Consider the following 16,344-nt stretch of genomic DNA (forward strand, 5'->3'; position numbering starts at 1 on the left):
AAATTATGGAAATAGAGTAACAGAAATTCCACAATATGGAAACAGAATCATCTTTTCAGTCGGGACAAACTGAGCTTGAACATCGGACAATCAAACACAGGAAAACAGCTTCTATAAGAAACATGAAGTAAAGAAAAAATCACAATGATAGCACATTTCTTTCCACATCTCCGAATTTTTTAAAAGTATGTAGCAAAGCACCTTTTGTTCGAAGTTCAATCTCAACTCACATGGTTGGCTAAAATTATTCCCAAAACACACAGTGAGGAAATAAAGGTATTGGTAAAGTTGAAGCACGTCTTTTCGTTCCCTTGCTATCTTACTTTTCTAGAAGTATTGCTTATGGTTAGTCACACATTACTTACCTCCCCAAATCCGCCTTTTCCTAGAACTCTGTAATGTCTAAATGTGTCCTTTGTTATTGGTTGCCTAATTAATTAAAAAAAAAAAGCTTCAGGTCTCACATCACATTGTTATTTTAAAACAGAAAAGCCTACCTAGCTCTTGTCCTGCTTGATTTATGAAAGCATGCTGTTCAAAGCAAGTGCCTGGGGCACGGTGCCTGAGCTCAGGGACTCCGTCCCCTCTGCTGACACAGCTCTCTACACTAAGAGGCAGATGCGCACGTCAACATTGAAGATTTACCGGATACACTGAAGATACATATGGAACAGTCCAAGTATCCTCGCTAATTAAAGACAGGTCAGCAACTAGTCCACACTACGAAATACTTATGAATCAGGCCGGTCGGAAAGCTGAAGAGGAAAATGATAGATCTACAGTGCACTATCTTTTGGGAAAAGAACCTCAGAGGAGATGTTCATACTCAACGTCTCGAAAGAAGTGTACATGAAGTAGAACTGGAAATTTAAACAATCAATCAATACAACAGTGACACTGGTGGCAGCTAACACTTTTTGAACACTTACTTTGTACACCAAGCACTGCTGAGTATCTTACACACGTTTTTCAGGTGGCCTCAGCAGCCCCGTGGGGGTAGATTATAGAATTGCCTCTATTTTACAGAACAAGGACCCGATGCTCATAAGGTCAGGTCTTTTGACTGAGTCCACATGGCTTGTACAAAGCTGAGCAGGGCTCAGACCACAAGACTGAACCAGTGTGCACTGGTTTATACTTCTGTGAATCCAGGATATGTTTTATTTTCTAACTACTATACCCACAGGGCTAACTGGCCATTTTATTTTATTTTATTCTATTATTATTATTATTATTTTTGTTTATTTTTGACAGAGAGAGAGAGAGAGAGAGAGAGCAAGTGTGAGCTGGGGAGGGGCAGAGAGAGAGGGAGACAGAATCTGAAGCAGGCTCCAGGCTCTGAGCTGTCAGCACAGGGCCCGACAAGGGGCTCGAACCCACGAACCGCGAGATCATGACCTGGGCCAAAGTCGTATGCTTAACCGACTGAGCCACCCAGGCATAACTGGCCATTTTAAAAAGGCAGAACAGAGTCAACTAAATCAGAAGAAATTATATAACACATATTAATAATTTCTGTATAAAAATACCATATACAGCCCAAGATTTCTAATAGTATTTTGACAGATGGGAAAGTATACATCTATCAGTACACATTCTGAGAAGTTACTACTTGTTTTTGTTGAATTCTAAATTAGAACATACCTTTCCAGCCATTTCCACTGTAGAAATCGAGAAAAATATGAACTTTCTTGATATTCTTCAAATGGTTCTCCACTTAAATAGTTATGAACAAATCTAGAAAAAGATTTTATATAATTCTATACATCCGTTGCATTACAGCAGGAAAACAGCTGTGTTCAGTGCAGTCATGAACACTGGATATGGGAAGTCAATCGTTATACACAATTAAATATATTGAGTTTTGCAAGTATAGAATTCCACACTAGTTTCTAATGTTATCACTAAAAATATGAAGGCAAGAATTCAGAAGAAATGAAATTGGTTTACCCTCCCAAAGTCAAAGGTTCTTTTTATGTATATGTACTCAAGGTGTGTGTGTGTGTGTGTGTGTGTGCATGTGTGTGTGTGCAGGAGTGCACACATGTGCATACACCCAAATGTGTACTTCAGCAGGGAATGTAAACATTTTGTATATAAGATTAGAATGAATATCTAAATGATAATAGTCATATGACAGAAAATGTTAATATGTGACATCACCTTTTTAAACATTGAAACTAAAGCATCCAATGAATTATTTTATGCTATACACTTCCTGAATTTTTGTGCAATTAGTCATGCTTCTAAAGTTTTATTTACAATTTTATTACAGAAGTAATAATTTTTTTTAATTGGAGATAGAGCACAAGTGGGGAGAGGGGCAGAGGGAGAGGGAGAAAGAGAATCCTAAGCAGGCTCCACGCTCGGTGTGGAGCCCTATAGGGGACTCAATCCCACAACCCTTGGAACATTACCTGAGCTAAAACCAAGAGTCGGACCCCCAGATGCCCGAAAGTAATAAAATTCTTATTTGGAGAGTCAATAAGGGACAGAATGTAGTCTGTCATTTAAAATTGTTTTCAATGTTTATTTATTTTTGAGAGACAGCGTGAGCAAGGGAGGGGCAGAGAGAGAGGGAGACACAGAATCGGAAGCAGGCTCCAGGCTCCGAGCTGTCAGCACAGAGCCTGATGCGGGGCTCGAACTCACTAACTGTGAGATCATGACCTGAGCCGAAGTCAAACACTTAACTGACTGAGTCACCCAGGAGCCCCCATAGTCTGTCATTTAAAACAGCTCATTAGTCAGTAAGCATCTAACGACTAGATTGTCAGCAGTGTGCAAGACACTGGAGGGACAATTTTAGATTAGGCTTACCCTGAAGAATCTGGCCACTCAAACAGGGAGACTGGTAAGATAGCGTGCCATGAGGAGAAGAGCGCCACCAGAGTTGTTACAGCCGTGCCTGGTGTGCTCGGAACACCTCTCCTGGGAAAGGAGGTGTAGGGAGACTTTGTGAAGGTGGCGTCTGAGCTGAACAGGAGTGACCCTGAGGAAGGGAGAAGGGAGGGTCTCCCAAGCAAAGGCAGAACTCCGAATGGGAAAAGATCATAGTCGTCACGGGGAATTGCTAGCAGGCCAGTAACTGAAGGGGCTCCAGCATTTTTACTGGTCGTTAGAGTTGAGCAATCAGGGGCGCCTGGGTGGCTCAGTCGGTTGAAGGTCTGACTCTTGACTTCAGCTCAGGTCATGATCTTACTGTCATGGGATCAAGCCCCACACGGGGCTCCATGCTGAGTGTGGAGCCTGCTTGGGATTCCCTCTCTCTCCCTCTGCCTCTCTCCACGGCTGGCGTGTGTTCTCTCTAAAAGAAAAAAAAATCTGAGGAAGCCACTTGATTTCACTTCATTTTGTAAAAGGAGGTTATTCACAAGCTCTTGGACTCATTAGTGTTATAGCACAGTGATTCTCAAAATGTGTTCTGAGGATCTCTGTGGATTCTGAGACCTCGTCAGTCGGGGGCGGGCGGGCGGTTGTTAATAAGGAAACTATACTTGTACTATACTTGTTGTAATGCTAAGACATCATGTACCTTTTAAAAACTTCATTTTCAGGGGCACCTGGGTGGCTCAGTCAGTTAAGCGTCCAACCTTGGCTCAGGTCATGATCTCACACTTTGTGAGTTCGAGCCCCGTATTGGGCTCATTGCTGTCAGCACACAGCGAGCTTCGGATCCTCTGTCCCCTGTCTCCCTGCCCCTTCCCCACTGGTTCTCTCTCTCTCTCAAAATAAATAAATACACGTGAAAAAAAAAAAAAAAACATCTCATTTCCACAGAGCGTTTTCCAGAAGCATAAGACATAGGATATCATTGCTCTGATGGCTAGGAGAATGCTTGTGTCTTTTTATTTTTAAAAACATAAGCCACATATACAAAAGTGTTTAATAGTGTAATGGCGTCAGGAGGTGGGGAAGTTCGAAACGGCTGCTGTAGACAACCTTAGACCTGAGCGCTGTTCTGGAGGCTATGAAGATCGCCTCCACATTTCCTAGTGTCCCCAACCTGGTCCAGCTCCCTCGGCCTCCCCCTCAGCCTTTAGGTGCAGTCTTTGTGGACACTCTTCTCTTGGTCACAGACTAGGAGAGGGCAGGTCACTGGCAACCTGCCCTACACTTGTGGGAGACTCAACAATGACAGAAACACATCCGGGTCCTAATCCCTGGAACCTGGGACTGTCACCTTACGTGGCAACAGGGACTCTGCAAATGTGACTGAGTTAAGGGGCTTGAGATGGGAAAACGATCCTGGATTATCTGGGTGGGCCCTAAATGCCATCACGCGTGTCCTTGTAAAAGGGAGACTGAGGGAGATTTGGACACACAGAGTAAGAAAAGGCTATGTGAAGATGGAAGCAGAGAGAAACTTGAGAATGCTGTACTGCTGGTTTTGAAGGTGGAGTAAGGGGCCATGAGCCAAGAAATGTATTCCTCGAAGCTGGAAAAAAACAAGAAAATGGATTCTCCCCTACATTCTCAAATGGATCAAGGCCCTGCTGACACCTTGATTTCTGCCCAGCGACACTGCTTTCAGACTTCTGGCCTCTAGAACTGCAAGAAAATAAATGTGTGTTGCTTTAGGCCACCAAGATTGTGGCAATTTGTTACAGCAGCAATTGGCAACTAATACCGACGTCTCGGTTACTCCACTCGGTTATAAGCTCCCTAGGAGTTCACTGTTGCTCATCATTTTATTCCTGGAAACTAGATCAATGACAGGCACATAGTATGTGCTTAAATAAATGTCTTCCAAAAAATAAGTAATAAGTGAAGACTCTACAGTGTATATTTCCTTAGGGCATGTAAGAATGTAAACTCAAGTCAGCAGCATTTTATTCTGTTTTGTCCTCTACCATAACCTCAACCCAAAGAAGCAAACTATCATGACTTGGAATCCATCTCCCAAAAACTATGTTGAAGTCCTAACCTTGAACCTGTATACTGATCTTACCTGGAAATAGGGTCGTTGCAGATATAATTAGTTAAGATGAGGTCACCCTGGAGTAGGATGGGCCCTAGTCCAATATGACTGGTGTCCTTATTAGAAAAGGAGAAAACACAGGGACAAAAACCCAAGGGAAGAAGGCCACGTGACAGCAGAGATTGAAATGCGGCGGGTGCAGGCCCAAAACATCAGGACTCCTGGCCACCGCCAGAAACAAGAGGAGGTGAGGAAGAGCCCTCTCCTCAAGTCTGCAGAGAGTACGACCCTGCAGAGAGTACGACTTCAGACTTGCAGCTTCCAGAACTGTGAGCATAAAGTTCTGTTGTTTGAAGCCTCCTAAGTTTGTGGGACTTTATTATGGCAGCCTTGGGAAAAGGACACAGTCCCTGACATAGAGTCAGCACTCAACAAGTACCTGTTGAATGAATGGGTAAGTGATACCCGAATGCTGCCTAACTGTACAAAGGACCACACGTGTCTCAGGCCAGATCACTCCAGAAACCATTCTTTCTTCCTATGTACAGAAGGATGCCAGATTTACTCAAAGTGCTCTGACTTAGAATTTTCCTGTCCACATTGCAAACATCCAGAGAAAAGAAATTTTCAGCGAGTGCCGAGGTCTTTAAAAAACAACATTTTATGCCAGTCTTTTCATCCCAGACACAAGCATTTTAGAAGGCTGAGCTGAGGGGCCAGGGGCCCACAAAACCTGTGCACACACTGGCTCTCCACAATGTGACCCGTTTCAGTGTGTCATTTACATCTGTGTGATTATCACCCTTCGTTTAGCTCTACCTAGTGACAGTGACCATTTTCTTTTGGAAAACACTCCAATAAGAACTTGTCTCCTGCAGGGAGGCCCCCTGGGAGCCCCCGTCTCAGTCTGTGTAGGGCCCGACCGGTGCTCACCTGGTGCACTCCTCAAAGACGTCCTTGGAGGGGTTCTCCTTCAGTCTCAACCTACATTCTTTCAAAACACGTGAAGGTATTTCTGGTAAAGGGGCTGCCGATTTCTTAGTACAGAACAAATCAAATGCATAACAATTAGTGCTTTCATAATTTACCAATTGTAAACAGAACCTAAAGCTTGCTGTAAAAAAAAAATTATAACATCAAGTGTATGAAATAACAAGCCAAAATGCCACCTTCACCCTGCACCCCAGTCCCGTTTTCCAGAGCTCACTGCGTTGTCCACCTTTTTAGACCTTTCCCTCTGCAAATAAAACCAGAAAGAAAAGCAAGGTTGTCAAGAGGCATCTGTACACCATTTTCACAGCATTATTCACAACATCCAACCTTTCACATTTAAATATGACGTTAGCTGTGCTTTGTATATGACCTTCATCAGGTTGAGCAAGTTCCGTTCCGTTCCTAATTTGTTGAATACGTGCATTAGGAAGGAGTCTTTGGATTTTGTCAAATGGTTTTTCTGCCTCTACTAAGACGATCATGGGACAGGTTTTGCCCTTTATTAATATGCTCTATTATATTAATTGATTATCAGATGTTGAATCAACTTTGCATTCCTAGAATAAATTTCACTGGGCTTTGGTCACGATTCTTTAAAACTGTGAATCAAATGACTGAATTTTAATATTTGGGAATACTGAAAAGAAAACTAAGAAAAACTAAAAGTGACTGAGAAAAAAGAAAGGCAAGAGTGAATATACACAGTCTTGCCTTACTTTTAGATGCCTTAAGAATTCTGCATTGCTGGAATTTGAATAAAGGAGTTCCCTTTTCAAGATGCAAAAAAGGATGCTTGTTGTTTTTAAAGAAAAGACAGGAAAAAGAAAATCTACAATAAGGATGTGACCCATTGTTATTTTTACATAAAGCACAAGAATAGTTTCCCCAGTTGATGTTAAGAAAAAAAAAAAGCTTTCAAGTTACACCATCTTCAGGCCACCCATAAACACCCCTCACTGAGCCACAGAGGCATGTGCACCCCTCCGCTCCCCTTCTACATTTGCTACATCCGTCAGGATTCCTTTTAAATTACGTCTTTTGGTGCACCTGGCTGGCTCAGTCAATACAGCATGCAACTCTTGACCTCAGGGTTGTAGATTTGAGCTCCACCATGGTGGGTGCAGAGATGACTTAAAAATAAAATCTTTAGAGCATCTGGGTGGCTCACTCAGTTAAGTATCTGACTTCGGCTCAGGTCATGATCTCGCGGTTTGTGAGTGAGAGCCCCGCTTAGGGTAAGCCCTGCTTCTCTCTCTCTCTCTCTCTCTCTCTTTCCCCCTCTCTCTCCCATTCTCTCTCTCTCTCTCTCTCTCTCTCTCTCTCTGTCCCTCACTCGCTTGCACCCTCTCTCTTTCTCAAAAAATAAAATAAAATATTTAAAAAATAAATACATAAAGTCTTTCTTCTTGACAACCTCCCTTGCTATGTCAGTATTTCTTCAGGAAAGGTAAAGGGAAAAAAAGAGGTAACAAAAAGATAAAAGAACTTGATAGGTGGGAGGGAAAGATGGTGGCAGAGTAGGAGGCCCCTGGGCTTGTCTTGTCCCACAAATACAACTAGATAACTAAAGAAATACCCCAGGAGTCGATCTGAAAACTGGCAGAATAAAATCCACAACTAGAGAAGAGGCCACATCAAAAAAGATAGAAATGTGGGGATGCGGGTTGGGAGAGAAACAAATCATGGCCATGATGGTGGGGAGGGAGTCGTGAAGAAGGAGGAGAGACAGACCAGCACACAGGGGAGCACATGGGGAAATCGAACCCCAATAGCAATTGGCTTGGAAAGAGACAGGGCCCGAATTTCATGAGTTCTTGCAACCAGCGGGGCTTAAAGCCTGGAGTTTGAAAGGTCAGCATGCCTGGCTCTGGGACAGCTCAGAGGACATTGGGCTGTTCCTGGAGAAAAGGCCGGCAAACAGCCTGCAGACATACACGGGGAAACAGTGATCGGAAGAGCGCCTGGGGCACACAGTGGGGAGGTTAGTTGCTCATCTGGGAGCGTGTCTCAGAGCGGCAGTATTCACAGAGGGACCTCTCTGGGAATAAAGGAACTAGCAGGTGCCATTTCCCTCCCCGGCCCCTCAGCACGAGCACAAAGCCCCCTGCGGGAAGCAGTGCAACCCCGACACTCAGCACCTAAGTTGCTTACACCGGGTCCCCCACCACGCGTTCCAGAAGAACCACCCTTCCCCAGCCACCTGCGCCTCAGTCCCACGTGGCAGGCCCCCTCCCCCAGAAGACTGGCCCAAGCCCATGCCAACACTGGGTCTCCCAACCTGGGAGTTTTCCAGAACCTCTGTTCTGGTGGAGGCAGCAACAGGTCACGTTTCACAAGCACACCAGAGAGCACCTACAATGCATCAAACACTGCATACAACAGGCGAAGAAAGCCTCTGCAGACAACTGGCCTGAAGGATAAAGCATCTAGGACATAAGAGCGTGCACACAGCACACACTGGAGACACTCCCGGAAGCGCCAGGGCCTGGGGAACAGGGGACACTGCACTGCGGGGACCTCTTTTTTGTAAGGCCATTTCCCTCAAGAACAGGAGGCATAGCTGACTTCCTAACACACAGAAACAGGCACAGAGACATAGACAAAATGAGGAAAGAAAACAAGGCCACAGCCAGACGGCCAAGCAAAACAGATATAAGTAACATGCCTGATGAATATTTAAAGCAATGATCATAAGGATACTCATTGGACTTGATAACCACAAATCGAAAACCACTAATAAATGAGTAAAGAAAAAAACGCAAATATATCACTAAAGACAATCAGCAAACTATGAAAGACAGAAAAACAAGAAAGGATCAGAGAAAATCTTCAGAAATAACCACAAAACAAGTAATAAAATGGCAATAAATACATATCTATCAGTAATTACTTTGAATGTAAATGGACTAGATGCTCCAATCAAAAGACATAGGGTGACAAAATGGATAAAAAGAAATAAGACCCATCTATATGCTGCCTATAAAGGACTCATTTTAGACCTAAAGACACCAGCAGATTGAAAGTGGGGAGAAAGAAAAATATCTATCATGCAAATGGAGGTCAAAAGAAAGCCAGAGTAGCAAAATTTATATCAGACAAAACAGACTTTATTTATTTTTTTTTTTTTTATTTATTTTTGGGACAGAGAGAGACAGAGCATGAACGGGGGAGGGGCAGAGAGAGAGGGAGACACAGAATCGGAAACAGGCTCCAGGCTCCGAGCCATCAGCCCAGAGCCTGACGCGGGGCTCGAACTCACGGACCGCGAGATCGTGACCTGGCTGAAGTCGGACGCTTAACCGACTGCGCCACCCAGGCGCCCCCAAAACAGACTTTAAAACAAAGACTGTAATAGGGGACAAAAAAGGACACTATATAATAATAAAGGGGGCAAACCAATAAGACGATATAATAATTGTAAATATTTATGCGCCCAACCTGAAACACCAGAATACAGAAAATAGTTCATAACAAACACAAGAGATCTGATCAATAATACATCATCAAAGCCATATATGAAAGACCCACAGCTAATATCATCCTCAATGGGGAAACACTGAGAGCTTCCCCCCTGAGGTCAGGAACACGACAGGCATGTCCACTCTCGCCACTGTTGTTTAGCATAGTGCTGGAAGTCTTAGCCTCAGCAATCAGACAACACAAAGAAATATAAAGCATCCAAATCGGCAGGGAAGAAGTCAAACTTTCACTCTTCACAGATGACCTGATACTCTACATAGAAAACCCGAAAGACTGCTAGATCCATGAATTCAGCAAAGTCACAGGATACAAAATCAATGTGCAGAAATCGGTTGCATTTCTACACACCGATAATGAAGCAGCAGAAAGAGATATCAAGGAATCAATCCCATTTACAATCGCACCAAAAACCATAAGTACCCAGGAATAAACCTACCCAAACAGGTAAAAGATCTGTACTCTGAAAACTATACAAAGCTTATGAAAAATTGAAGACACAAAGAAATGGAAAAACAATCCATGCTCGTGGACTGGAAGAACAAATATTGTTTAAAATGTTGAAACAGGGGCGCCTGGGTGGCGCAGTCGGTTAAGCGTCCGACTTCAGCCAGGTCACGATCTCGCGGTCCGTGAGTTCGAGCCCCGCGTCAGGCTCTGGGCTGATGGCTCGGAGCCTGGAGCCTGTTTCCGATTCTGTGTCTCCCTCTCTCTCTGCCCCTCCCCCGTTCATGCTCTGTCTCTCTCTGTCCCAAAAATAAATAAAAAACGTTGAAAAAAAAAAAATTAAAAAAAAAAAAATAAAAAAAAAAATAAAATGTTGAAACAATCTACACATTCAATGCAATCCCTATCAAAATAACACCAGCATTCTTCACAGAGCTAGAACAGTACTAAAATTAGTATGGAACCACAAAAGACTCCAAATAATGAAAGTAATGTTGAAAAAGAAAACCAAAGCTGGAGGCATTACAATTCTGGACTTTAAGCTGTGTTACGAAGCTGTAATCATCAGGACAGTATGGTACTTGCACAAAAACAGCACAAAGATCAATGTAATAGAAAAGAGAACCCAGAAATGGGCCCACATATATGACCAATTAATCTTTGACAAAGCAGGAAAGAGCATCCAATGGAAAAAAGTCTCTTCAGCAAATGGTGTTGGGAAAACTGGACAACGACACACAGAAGAATGAACCTGGACCACTTTCTTACACCAGACACAAAAATAAACTCAAAACGGATGAAAGACCTAAATGTGAGACAAGAAATCCATCAAAATCCTACGGGAGAAAACAGGCAGCAACCTCTTTGACCCTGGCCGTGGCAACTTCTTACTTGACACATCTCCAGAGGCAAAGGAAGTAAAAGCAAAAATGAACTACTTTTCCAAAGAAGACATCCAGATGGCCAACAGACACATGAAAAGATGCTCAACATCACTCATCATCAGGGAAATACAAATCGAAACCGCAGTGAGATGCCACCTCACACCTGTCAAAATGCTTAAAATTAACCACTCAGGAAACAACAGATGTTGGCGAGGAGGCAGAGAAGGGGGAACCCTTTTGCACTGTTGGTGCAAATGGAAACTGGTGCAGTCACTCTGGAAAACGATATGAAGGTTCCCCCAAAAGTTAAAAATTAATAGTTAGGTAGGTAGTTAAAGAACAATCCTACAATCCAGTAATTGCACTACTGGGTATTTACCCAAAGAACACAAGAATACAAGAACACTAATTCAAAGGGATACATGCACCTCTGTGTTTACAGCATCATTATCTACAATAGCCAAACTACGGAGGCACCCGAGTGTCCATCGACTGATGAATGGATAAAGAAGATGTGGCATATGTTGTATACAATGGAATATTACTCAGCCATGAAAAACGAATGACATCTTACTTGCAACGACATGGATAGAGCTAGAGAATATAATGCTAAGTGAAATTCATCAGAGAAAGACAAATACCATGTGATTTTACTCATATGTGGAATTTAAGAAACAAAAGAGATGAACACGCGGGAGGGGGAGAAAAGAGAGGGAAGCAAACCATAAGAGACTCTTAATGATAGAAAACAAACTGATGGTCACCAGAGGGCCGGTGGGATGGTGGGAGAAGTAGATGATGGAGATTAAGGATAACACTCAGGGGGAAAATTAAACCAATGTTTCAATGATTCATTCTATAATCATTGTGAAGACAGCTATACGATAATTTCAATGTCAAAATTATTTTTAATGTAAAAAAAAAAGGTTTATTCCTGTTGTCAAAAAAATAATCCTATCCAGTGATTTAAGTTCAAAAATAAAAAATAAACTAGCTAAATGCAACTTCCCATCAATTCCTCCCAATCAGTGACTTGGGGGTATCTTTAAGTACGTGGATGCTGTAGCAGCTGTGTTGGAAAAGAATGATCTAGGAGCCATGGTACTGAGGCTGGAGGCTAAGACAAACACAAGCTTTGGAGTCAAAACCTATCCGGTCCGAACCACACCTCTGCCTCTGCCGATTGTGTGTATATCTCTGTACCCGCCTGCTAGTCCACTGGCCTTCTCCCCGTGTACCAGCGAGCTCCCCCCGCTTGATGGCTCCAGCAACCTCAGTTAGCCAGGCGCGACGACTGAGTAGTTTGGACTCGATCTCACTACGCTGTTCTCCAACCCCAGTCTCTACACGTTTGATGCCTGGCCCTGGCACTTCCCAGCTGTGTAACCTTTGGTAAGTCACTCAACCACTCTGATCTTCAGTCTTCTCATATGAAAATAGACATAATAATGTACCCAACTCAGAGGACTCTTACTTGTTACATGTATGTGGCTTAGAGCGGTATACTAAAAACTGTAAGAATCTACCAAGTCAAAAATCATAGAAACTAAGACTCATTAAAGCTTTTAGGAGAAAAATATTATTTTCAGTCCAAGACAGACACATGAAATTCTCTAATTCTGTATTCTGTTTGAGGATACAGAAACTTTTAAACTCGTTGAATCAACTTTCTAAGAGGTTTGTTAATTTCCTCACTGACTCAAAAGAAAATGCATATGAGGAATATTTATAAGAAATTAAAATTTTTAACATACTTGCCATATCTTACCCAACTAAGTAAAAATGGTTATGTACTCTAATTATTTCAGTAAGTATTTACAACTCTGTGCATGTAAAGAAGAAAACGCACCTCAGCAGCACTGAAGAACGTGTCTAAGATGGACAGTCCGTAACTTCTGCGGTCTTCGTCATCAGCCACTTCATATTCTGCCTGATGGTAGAGAGGAGAACAAAGAAAAATGGTAGTTAAGCTTTGCCAGCTTCACAATGTTTCAAATTCTCTGACATACACAATTCACTTAGGACCCTATGAACCGCAGAGTAGCTCTAACCGATTTGATATCGATCAAGGATCTGCAGCTCTTCTTTGGGAAACGAATGGCAACGAGGGGAGATAACAGTTTTCTTTAAAGGGTGAATAATGCAGTAGAGCAACACGCCCAGTAATGCTCTGTCATATTACACTTTCAGCCCTTACATGTGGCCAAGTAAAATAGAATCAAATAAACAGCTTGGGTTGTTCTAGGCAATAGCATTTTAGAAATGCCCAAGAGGCACTTCAGGAGAACCTGAGTGCAGAGCTCCCAGAGAAGTCACATCCCTTCACAGGTGTCAGATGAGGGACCTTAAGAGAGGACACTACCACACAGGCCAGAAAACAGAGGAAAGGTCAAGGCAGGACCTGATCGATATCTAAGCACCTACAAAGGATAGGCAAGGAAGAAACAGAAGAAAGAGAAGAGAGAAAACCAGAGGAGAAATCATTAAAGCCTGGATAAGAATTTCAAGAAGAAGGTACTCGACAATGTCAACAGACCTGGAGACTCAGGCATGAGGAGGCCTCCGTGCAGCCACCGGGCTCTGCAGGTCGGGGCCTCAGAAGAGCAGTGAAACTAGCCAGATGGGGCCGAAGAGGTTGGTGAGGAAACAAAGACCAAAGGAAGTGCCTCGACTGAACCTCACACTTGCTGCCGCATCCTCCCCAACACAGGAGCCACGGCCATCGGGCTGACGGCCAGCCAGAGCCAGCTTCACGTTCTGTGCTCAAGGGCGCTACTCACCTTGACTGGGAACTAGACACTGTTTACTTAAAGAACCTTCAACTTACATTCTGGATGCTAGATGGCACGTAATGAGTGGGAGAGAAAGCCCTGTGATTTTGTGACCATCTTTTGACACATCAGCCTGGCAGGCAGCAGTGTCCAGTCATTCCAACACGAATCTAGTCATTGCTGAGCTGGGCTTTGCAGATGTGATTAAACTCTTTACCAGTGACTTCAAGTAAAGGATATTATTTTAGATAATCTGGGCGGGACTGATTCAGTCAGCTGAAAGGCACGTTAAGGCCAGAGCTGAGGCGTCCTCAGAGGAGTTCTACCTGAGGACAGCAGCTTCTCTCCTTTTGGAGGGTTCCCTCCTGCCCTACAGATTTCAGACTCTCCTGACCAGACCTCACAGTCATGTAAGCCAATTCCTCGCCATAAATCTCTTAATAAATATCTCCTCTTGGCTCTGTTTCTCTCACTGAACACTGACTGACACAGAGGCCCTTAATTCAGTCAACAAACACGGAGCAGAGAAGAGAGCGAACAGCCATGCCAGGCGCCAGGAGGCAGAGAGATCAGACGCCCTGTCTGCACTCCAGAAGCTCCAAGGACCTGTAACCGCCTCCCACAAGGGTGGTTCCAGGAGCAAGTGCCCCACACCCGGCCTCATCAGGTGTTATCATCGCCCCACACAGCTGGCACCAAAACCAGACCAGAGCAGAACCTGTCACGCCAGTCAACTGGCGCTCCCCAGTCTCGTCACACCGCCAGGAGGTCCAAACCTGGACCAGCTTTAGCAAAGCAGCTTAGCCATTTTGAAATAAAGAAGAATCATAGGTCCTTAAATTCTTAAAATATAGCAGCTTGGCAAATATAAGCCAATGCACGAAGACATATCCACACTCTACTCCTGGACGAGGGTAGGCGTGCCCCACCACACCAAGTTCTAGCTGGAAAAAAAAATTACCTCCTTTCAAAGCCCTGTCTTATTCGAGTAAAGGTGCCAGGAAGGAAAGGGCTGCAGGAGCTCCAGGGAGAATAGGTAAGAGTCTCACATGTTTTTCTGAAAGAATTCAGGTGTACTCCATTCTATTGTGCTTTGCTTTATTGCACTTCACAAATAATGTGTTGTGTTTTTTGTTTGTTTTTTAGGTTTTTTTGTTTTGTTTTGTTTTGTTTTACAAACTGAAGGTTTGTAACAACCCTGCAACCAGCAAGTCTATTGGTGTCATTTTTCCAACATCACTTGCTCATGTCATGTCTCTGTGTCATATGTGGAAACGTTTGCTATATTTCAAACTTCTTCATCATTATCATGTCTCTTATGGTGATCTGCGATCAGTGCTCTTTGATGTCACTTGTAACTGTTTGCGGGCGACATGAACTGCACTCATACGAGGCTTGGTAAATGTGGTGCGTGTTCTTACTGCTCCACGGACCGGTCATCCCCTCTCTCTCCCTCTCTTTCCTGGGACACAGCAGTATTGAAATCAGGCCAATTAATAACACTACAATGGCTTCTAAGTGTTCAAGCAAAAGAAGAGCCAATCAATGTGGCAAACTTCTGTTTTGTCTTATTGTAAGACACAGCCACAGACACCCCAAGTCAGCGACCCCCACCATGGTCAGTCAGCAGCCATGGACACCAAAGCAAGACCCTCCACCAGCAAAAGATGACAGCCTGATGACAGTCAGATGACAGTTAGCATTTTTAGCAGCAGAGTATTTTTTAATTAAGGTATATACATTGTTTTTTTAGAATAATGTTATTGTACAGTTGATAGATTACAGTATAGTGTAGACATAACTTTTTTTTAACGTTTATTTATTTTTTTGAGAGAGAGTGACAGAGGATCTGAAGCTGGCTCCAGGCTCTGTGGTGACAGCAGAAAACCCGATGCGGGGCTTGAACCCACCAACCATAAGATCATGACCTGACCCAAAGTCAGGACAGTTAACCGACTGAGCCACCCAGGTGCCCCTAGACATAACTTTTATATGCAGCGGGAAACAGAAAAGTTCATTTGATTCACTTCATTGCGATATTCACTTGTAGGGAATAAGTTTAAGAATTCCCTGAGTTTGCACCAATGGGTTAACAGGACTTAGGGCGGAAAGCCACCACAGGGCAAAAGCGCCCCCAGTGTAGAACAAAGCAAGGAGCGGAAAGCTGCTTCCACAGGACGAAAGCGTCCGAGAACAGGTAGAAGTGGAAAGCCCCACAGCAGGATGGAAATGTCCAGAGCTAATTAGCAAGAAAAATGCCTTGTCAACCCTGAGGTAGCACACTCTGACACTGCCCCTAGATAATTTAAGATAAACAGACACGGTGCCTGGTGCCTGCAGTAAACAGCCGTCTGCTCGGTGCCAGGACTTGGATTTGCATTGACCCTAACCCCTAACACTGCACACCTTTGAAACCCCCTTCCTCTCACACACGAGTTAATGATCACTGTTTTACTGTCTCTTTCTGCATGTGCATCACATTTGTAAGCCTTCTGATCCTAGTAAATACGGAGCAAGGACCCTTACTCTGGGCTCTTGTCTCCTCTCCAACATTAGCCTCTCTCGTGTTTAATTCTGCATCCACTCTCTTGCTGGACAAGAGAGAACTCCAGACTCAAAGTCTGCAACGTTCGCTTCACTGACATGGTCTGGAACTGGACCTGACCCGCAATATCTCCAAGTGTGCCTGCACTGACCATATGTTAGAAGGAGGGTCACCTGCTTCCGGACTCCAGCTGGCCCCAGACAACTGAAACCCGGAAGGCAAAACTGCAGACAAGAGGGAATATTATATAGGGACTTCCACACCAAGGTAACATGACACCAAGAAACTAGTTTATCCCCTCTTACC

General features: G+C 43.7%; 1 protein-coding gene across 1 annotated transcript in view; it reads right to left on the reverse strand.

Annotated features, from left to right (window-relative positions):
• The window catches only part of GRK4 (G protein-coupled receptor kinase 4), a 96,594-nt gene that overhangs the window by 43,001 nt on the left and 37,249 nt on the right, over positions 1–16,344 (reverse strand). The window contains exons 4-7 of the mRNA XM_042937034.1: positions 12,572–12,652; positions 5,855–5,958; positions 1,645–1,737; positions 366–429 (exon numbers count right to left, since the gene is read on the reverse strand). Of these exons, the coding sequence (XP_042792968.1) occupies positions 366–429; positions 1,645–1,737; positions 5,855–5,958; positions 12,572–12,652 (342 nt within the window). The remainder of the gene's footprint in view (positions 1–365; positions 430–1,644; positions 1,738–5,854; positions 5,959–12,571; positions 12,653–16,344) is intronic.

This window comes from Panthera leo, chromosome B1 (assembly GCF_018350215.1).
Source record: "Panthera leo isolate Ple1 chromosome B1, P.leo_Ple1_pat1.1, whole genome shotgun sequence".
Lineage (NCBI taxonomy): Eukaryota > Metazoa > Chordata > Mammalia > Carnivora > Felidae > Panthera > Panthera leo.